The 8033-nt window shown below is 53.0% G+C and overlaps 1 protein-coding gene across 1 annotated transcript in view; it reads right to left on the minus strand.

The window, feature by feature from the left end:
- Positions 1 to 1530: 1530 nt before the first annotated feature.
- MED16 (mediator complex subunit 16) overlaps positions 1531 to 8033 on the minus strand; it is an 18405-nt gene continuing 11902 nt past the window's right edge. Inside the window, exons 8-14 of the mRNA XM_014310168.2 lie at positions 6456 to 6662; positions 5838 to 6048; positions 5314 to 5447; positions 3799 to 3991; positions 3367 to 3583; positions 2910 to 2993; positions 1531 to 2188 (exon numbers count right to left, since the gene is read on the minus strand). Coding sequence (XP_014165643.1) covers positions 2062 to 2188; positions 2910 to 2993; positions 3367 to 3583; positions 3799 to 3991; positions 5314 to 5447; positions 5838 to 6048; positions 6456 to 6662 — 1173 coding nt within the window. The 3' untranslated portion in view covers positions 1531 to 2061. The remainder of the gene's footprint in view (positions 2189 to 2909; positions 2994 to 3366; positions 3584 to 3798; positions 3992 to 5313; positions 5448 to 5837; positions 6049 to 6455; positions 6663 to 8033) is intronic.

The following is an 8033-nucleotide window of genomic DNA, read 5'->3' on the forward strand; positions in this document are numbered from 1 at the left end:
CGCCCGCCCCCCGCTCCCCCCCCCGCTCCCAGCGTGTCCCCACGAGCCTGGAGGAGGGCTGGGCCAGGGGACTGGTGAGGAACCAAGCAAGGGGGTCCCTGGCCCCCCACTCACAAAGCACAGGGCCCGGGTGGGGGAGAATCGGGGGTCACAGCCCTCCAGAGGCTTTGCTGAAGGTGCCCAGAACGCTGCCTGCGACCGCTGCAATAAAGTGATGATGATGATGATTCCTGCAGAGCTGCTGGGCTGGAGGAGAGGGGACAAGGAGGAGCTGGGGGCGTCTGTGCAGGAGCCCCTGCCCCGGGGGGGAGCTGGACATGGGGTGGGACACGCTGAGGTTGTGCCCTTGGGGACGGGGTGGCCTTGGGTGGGAGCAGGGGACACATCCTGCAGTGTGGCCACAATAGGATGGAGATCTGGGACATTGTGTGAACATTTGGGAAAGCAGAATCTGCCTGTAGCTGATATGGCAGCGGCAGCTCTGGCTCCCACAGTGGGATCCATGCTGGATTCTCACTGGGATGCTCTTGTCCCAGGAGCTGAGGGGCAGGGCAGGGCAGAGCCACCTTCCCACCACTCTGGTCACCCCCAGAGCCCTGCTCTCCCACTGCCCTGTCTTGGGAGGGAGCAGGGCCAAGGCACAAGAGCTGGGAGCAGGGCAGCAGCACGGCCCAGGGCACTGCCAGACCCTTCCAGGGCCATCCCAGGAGCTCTGTGGTCAGCAGGGAGCTGAGGGGGACACCAATGTGTCCCCATCCCCCTGCTCTGCTGCTGTTCCCAATCAAACATTAAATGACCCCAAACCTGTGCTATGAGGAGCTCACAGAGGGCCCTGTTTGAGTTTTACTTACAGGGGAAAAGAGCCTTAATAAGGTGCAGTTTCCTAATTAGCCATTTGATTGTCCCTAATTACCAGCAGAGCAGAGAGGGGGTGAGGTCTGTACAGCTCTTCCCGCTCTGTGCAGTGAAACATTCGCCGGAGTCGAGGGATGAACTCTGTCACCAGCTCCAGTTCTCAAGAATAATGAAATCATGGTTCCAGAGGGAAAGCAATGTACTAAGACTGGCTCTTAAACGGACTGTGGGGACCTGGAATTGCTGGCTGGGATGCAGCAGAGAAAGCTCCAGGCTTTTCCCCCTAAGAGCTGAAGGAGCTGTGGGAGAGGAGAGGGCCCAGATCAGCCCCAGGGTGGCTCCACCAGGTTGTGATTTCCTGCCCGGGGCAGCAGCAGCTGAGGGCAAGAGAGGGCAAGAATCTGAAAGGATTTTTGGCTGCACCAGGAATGCTCCTCCCCTGGCACACTCAAGTGTCCAGGCTTGCTGGAGCTGGAGGCTTGCACAACCCCAAGAATCTGATGTTTTTTCCTCGAGTGTCCATAAGGCAAACCTTGAAAACATCCATTTATCCTTCCCCTTTTTCCAATGATGGTGGCTCCTTTCCTGACAGATGCTCTGGCAGCCCTCCCATGGCTCCACTGCCCCGGCCCCACACTGGGCAGCCACGTCACCCCACAGAAACAAAGCACTTGGTTCTGTACAAAATCAGGAGAATTTTTATTTACAACAGCAAGAGGCAAAGGCAGGCTTCACTCCAGGCAGCAGCGTTCATATTCCTGCTCCCATCCAACACTGATGGGCACACAGGAGCCAGATCCTGTCTCAGGCACAAGTTTGCTGAGGGATCAGGAGTGCCCAGCCCATGTGGCACTTCCCAAGGCGCAGGATGGATGTGGGGTACCAGCTGTGCCCCCCTCAGCTGGGACTTTGCTCTCACCAGCTGCCCCATCACCACCCTGCCCAGGCCAGGGCACTGCCAGGGCACTGCTCTGCTGGCACAGACACAGAACACAGCCAGGCTCTCCCCTCCTGGGCCCCAAATGATGGGGAAACCTCTGGCATTCCTTTCCAGCTCTTCCCTGGCAAGAGGCAGAGCTCCCTCAGCTCTGTTTTCCAGCACAGCTCAACCAGTGTGAGGAAGAGGAGCTGCCATTCTCTTGTCCCAAAACCTCTGTGAAGGGAGCCCTGTGCAGCTCTTGGCCCTCTCTGCACCCCAGGAAGGGCTCAGGAGTAGCTGAGGGGCATCTTCCTCCAGAGCCCCCCACACAGGCAGTTCTTGATCCAGCGCTGCTCCCACTGCTTCACTGCTGTCACCTTGTTGGGTGACTTCAGCATGGTGACACAGCCACACCTGGGGGGACACGGAGGGTGCAGCCAGCCCAGGGGCAGTGCAGGGCCCAGCACTGCTGGGGGAGCTGCATGGATCACACAGGGGTTTGGGGGAAACCAGCTCCTGTCGTGTGCAGTGAGCACCAAAACCAGCTGAAACCAGCGAGCAGCAATCCCACTGAGGGCTCTGCTGGAGCTGGAGCCTGGCAAGGAACAGCCCCAGCTGCTGTTTATACATGAAACAACTGACAGTCATCTCACAAAAATGATCTGCTACAGAGGCTTTCTATTAAAATCAGTAATTAAAGCTAATCCAATCACATGACTTAGATGGATGCTTGTTCCCTGAGCCATTATCCTGCAATCCAGGCTCTCCCATGAGGGTGGATGAGTAGGGCAGCAGGAAACGCAAGCCTGGTGGAAAGATGACCCCAAAATGGGAGGAGATTCCTCCCTCCAGCCCTGCCATGACCACAAAGGTGTTTTAATGACCAGACCCACAGAACTGGGCTGTAAAGGAGTTGCTGTAGGGTCTCCTCTAGGCCAGATTACCTTAAGGATTTTATCTGATCTGTTTGATTTTTAACCCAAGTGCTGGGGTGCAACAATGCCACTCTCTGACACTGACATGGGCATCTCAGGTTAGGCACACCTTAACCACAGACCCAGCTGGCTTCAGAGAGCTCCTGAAGGACACAGGACAGTCCAAGTCCTGCCCAAGCTCCACTGCAAGTGTCACTTACCTGGTGCAGGACTTGCATTCCTCTGTTGGGTATGCACCCAGGTGCAGCCGCCTCAGGTGGTCAATTTTGGGCTGTCCAGGGGCCCTGGGGAGGGAGAACAGGACTTTCCTAGAGGGTCACTTTCCATCAGCTGCTCCCAGGACAGGGAGCTGCATCTCACTGGCCAACATGGCAGAGGCTCTGCCCACCCAGTGCCACAAGATTCATTGTCACAATTAATCACATTAATTAATGGGGTTTTTCCCATTTGCTATCACTTTTCAGTAGTTAAAATTCCCAGCCCATCATAAGCTGAGAAAGGAATTCGAGCAGAGAGGACAAACTGCTCTTGGGTCACAGCAGCAAGGAGACAAGCCAAACCTCAGAGCTGCCAAGACTCCTTCTCACTGTGCACTGACCCATTCCAGGGGTTTGTACCTGACAAACAACATCTTTGTATAGTTCCAGGGGTTTGTACCTGACAAAGGCATCGAACTGGGAAGAGACAGTGTGGCCAACGAGCCCAGGAGCCTTCCCAAACTGCAGCCTGACCAGCTGCTTGTTCTGCAGCTTGCTGATGATGCCATCGTTGATGGGCAGCCAGTCAATGTTGGGAATGAGCAGCTGGCTGGGCAGGAGGCAGCACTCATCGATCAGGGCATCATCGGGCTCTGTGATGTGATTTTCCTCACGACCTGCATGGGAAATGAAGGGAAAAAAAACCCTGTGACCTTTACATTTCTCCCTTAGAGCTCCAGAGAGCTGCGTGCAGCCTCCTCCCTCACTGCCAACTCAGCCTGGGAAACAATAACCTTGGCAGCTGCACTTGCCCTTTCTCAACGTGCCAGATCCCCTCGGAGCCACGTCCCACCCCTCGGCTGCAGGAATCACTGCTCAGGGCCACACTCACAGCACAGCCAGAGCTTGGTCAGGAGCCTGAAGAGCAGGGACATGCTGTCCTGGGTGTCTGAGGTTGCTGTGTACACGGGGAGGCAGCTGGGCTTCAGCAGCCCCCAGATGCGGATCACCACCATCAGCTCGCGGAACATGCCCAGGGACGCGCCGTCGCGCAGGAAGCTGTGCCCAGGCCGCACTGGGGAGCCCTGTGGGGGGACAGAGGGGTGGGAGGGGGTCACACCAGCCTGGGTGGGCTCACAGCAGCCTGGGTGAGGCTCACAGCAGCCTGGGTGAGGCCAGCTCTGGTGCCAGATCAAATAAGAGACCAGGATCGCCAGAAACAGCTCCCCTTGGGTTTTTGTTTTGTTCTTAGTTCAGATTCCATCAGACAACTTCTACAAAACCCAAACAACTACATTATAACCACAGACAGACCTAACCATGATGCCTGGCTCCAGATCTAAACTCTTTACAGCCAGACTGTTAGCTCAGCTCCCTGGAAAAAGCATCACCATCCTCCAAATTTGTGTGTCAGGGAGCTGTTAGTGCTCTCTTCTCCTCTCCGGGAAAAGGCTCCATACTCTTTGTGTGACTTGCTTGATTAAAAGGTAAATTCTTAAAAATAAGAATGATGGGAAATAACTGGTGAAGTTCCTCAGAGGAAGAGGATATTCTGCTTGCAGACACCCAGATGAGGAATAAGCTTTTCCAGGAGAAGCCCTCTGCATGCAAGCTGAGGGGTTTCACCTGCCCCCGTTCCCACTGAGGACATGCCAGAAGGCTGGCACAACTCAGCAGAGCTCTCAAAAGAAAGTGAGGTGTTGTGCAAATCCTGCAGCTTCTAAAGTGAGGAAAGATGGAGCTCACAGCAGCCCCAGCCACCACACTGCATCCAGACAGCTCCTGCTTCCAGCAGCACACACCCAATGGTGTGCTGGGGATGCTGGAGGGTCACCTGAAGGTGACACCTCTGCAGAGCTCCAAGAGCAGTGTGTGTGTGTCTCACTCTTTAGTGTTAGCTAAAGGACTGAGAAGAAGCTGAGAAGCAAGAAGAAGCTGATAAGGAGCTCTCTCTCCAAGGTTGTAACCAAGGAGACCAAGAGAAGTGAGGAATTGAAGAAAAATAAGCAGAGAACTTTGCAGCTGGACGAAGTATTTTTAAAATGTTAGTTGAAGTCACTGTAACTTTCCACCAATAGTGTAATGTTGATTTATTGTGGCCAATAGTTAGGGTAGAACAATTACAAAGTGTATAAAAGGTCAGCCATGTTCAATAATAAAGAGTTGCCATCTGAGACTGCTTGTGGTCTCTGCTTTGTGTCGTGACCACCTTGACAGTGACAAAGGAGTGTCCCCAAATCCCCCAGGTGCTGGTCACCAGACCCAGATGGGCATGGGAAGGGCCATTCTCTAATTCTGCTGTTCCTTACTCCTCCCCAGTGCCTGTGCTGACAGGGACATGTGGCCCTGTGTGCCCTGGGAAAGCTTCCCAGCACTGCCCACGGGTGTTTGTGTCCATGGGTCTCACCTGGTTGGGAAGGCTGGCCAGCAGGTAGAGCACAAAATCCCCCACCCACTGGATGAGCTGCTGCAGGGACTGCAACGTTGTCATCTCCAGGACAAACTCTTCTGTCTTCAGGTTAATCATCACCTTGTCAATGTCTGGAAGAGAATCAAGACATTATCTGTCTCAGGAAAGATGGATTCAAACTTCACACCCCCCTTTGGAGGTCACCCTTGTCCTCCTCCACAAACCCAGGAGTTACTGAGAGGCTATGACACCACGGGAACAGCCCAGTCCCAAAAGCTGGGAATGCAGAGCAGAATGAGTTACTGAGAGGCTGTGACACCATGGGGAACAGCCCAATCCCAAAAGCTGGGAATGCAGAGCAGGATGAGTTACTGAGAGGCTGTGACACCACGGGGAACAGCCCAGTCCCAAAAGCTGGGAATGTAGAGCAGGATGAGTTACTGAGAGGCTGTGACACCACGGGGAACAGCCCAGTCCCAAAAGCTGGGAATGCAGAGCAGGATGCTGCGAGCAGTCAGTACCTACATCCGTGATCTTGGAGCAGATCTCGGTGAGCCGGTCCCCAGGGCTCTTGTCAGGGGTGTTGAGGAAATGTGGGCGCAGCAGAGACTTCAGGGTGCAGCTGATGGCAATGAGGAAGAGCTTGGCGTGGTAGTCACACACACGGGCGATGGTGCTGGAGGAGAGCTTGCACAGAGATGCCTTCATTGCAACAATGCGTGTGGAGAGCACCTGAGCCACAGGGAAATGCAGCAAAAAGGCAGGAATTAGCATAAGCTCATTAAAGCTGCTGCTGCTGCTTTATTCTCTGCTCTCCCTTTCTGCTGCAGGAGTGACAGGAGCCATGCACGTGAGCGCTGTGCTGGGCACGTGCTGCTGCTCCCAGAAATCTGCCAAAAATAGATTTCACCATCTCACCCCAAGTTCCCAGCAGCTAAGACCCTGCTGATATCAGGGAAAGTGAATGCTGCTGACATGGAAGCTCTTCCCAGCTCCATCACTGCCTGAGCAGGGCACTCAGAGAGCACAGCCAGCAATGTCCTGAGGACTGGCACTGGCTGCTCCCCTCTCCAAATCCCTGAGCACCCCCATGCCCACCCTGGGGGTGAGCCCAGAGCCCCCACCCACCCACCACCCACCTGCTGCAGGGCTGCATTCTGACGCATGTACTCCTCATGCAGCTTCTCCACCAGGTTCTGCACCATGCTGGGCTGCACGTGGAGCAGGATGTCCCACCAGTCGTAGCCAGTGACCATGCAGTACTCCAGCAGGAACAGCAAGTGCCTCAGGGACATGTTCATGTCCAGCACGTGGCCCATGGAGGGGGAGATGCGGAGCATGCTCAGCTTGAAGGGAGGAAACAAACAGAAAATGGCTTCAGGAGTGTGGTATTTTCAGGAGTGTGGTATTTTCAGGAGTGTGGTATTTTCAGGGTCTTCCATGGCAGGAAGTAAATTATGAATCTGACTCCATGTTTTTAGAAGGTTAATTTCTCATATTATGTACGAATATAATATAATATTATAATATTATAATATAGCAATATAGCAATATAGCAATATAGCAATATAGCATAATATAATATAGCATAATATAATAGAATAGAATAGAATAGAATAGAATATAACATGCTATATTATATATTATATATATATAGCAAAATAACAAAACAAAGAAAAAACAAGCCAGGCAAGAGGTTCTTGCTCCTGCTAAAACACCTCACAAAAGCCATTAGTTTCTTTGTTCTCTTCTTTTTCTAATAAATTGCTTAGGTGGGACTTTCTGGATTCTGTCCAATTGGCTATCCTAAAGTTTGAGGTGAAGTCCCCAAGGTCCTATGAGGTGTCTTTTTACCTAATTGAGGAGAGAAATTTCTGGGCTTTTTTTTTCCTTTTTTATGAGACAAAGGACAATTCTGTGATTCCATCAACAGAGAGCACATTCCTACACCCATAAGAGAGCACCAACCTTTCCATGACTGTCCACACCAGCCAGGGCCAGGGATGTCCAGGAGAGCTGCATGGCCTTGAAGTGCACCAGGGGCCCTGTGGTGCGTGGGCGTTTGAGGGCTGGCTCGTCCACGGGGCGCTGCGAGGAGGAGCCATAAAACACAGCCATCATCTGCAGGGACAGCCGGTGCACGATGTGGACACTGCCATCATGGAAAGCCAAGGCCAGGCCTGGGGACAGGAGATGAGGGAGGATGAGTAAACAGCTCCTCCCAATGTGGCAGAGCCCTCACCCAAAGCAGGGGCTGTAGGAGAGTCGGGGTCGGGATGGACGGAGATGAGAGATCTCTGAAGCCAGGTCATGGAATTTGGGGTTTATTGCAAAGAGGCTCTGCTTGGAGCTGCCAGCCACAGCTCAGAGCAGGCCCCAGAGAAGTAAAGACAGTGGTCAAGAAGATGAGAGGATAAGAGAGTAAGAGAGCGAAGTTCCTGTTACAATACAATAAATCTTCTTCTGTGTTGAATATTCTAATTCTCACTAACCAATCAAGATACAAATCTTATAGCATTTCCATACAGCCTATAAAAATCATGACATTACCATACTGTGTTACATTTTAAACCCTAAAAACTTCTCTCTGGACCCCTTCTGCCAAGCTGTAGGGTCTGCTCTGACCCTTGGAGCTGTCTGCAAGCAGAGGGTATTGTTTCATCAAAAGGGGATTACCTTCAGCTGGCCATGCCATTGTTTTCCAGTTGTTCAGTAAC

Source organism: Geospiza fortis, unplaced genomic scaffold, assembly GCF_000277835.1.
Source record: "Geospiza fortis unplaced genomic scaffold, GeoFor_1.0 scaffold241, whole genome shotgun sequence".
Taxonomy (NCBI): Eukaryota; Metazoa; Chordata; class Aves; order Passeriformes; family Thraupidae; genus Geospiza; species Geospiza fortis.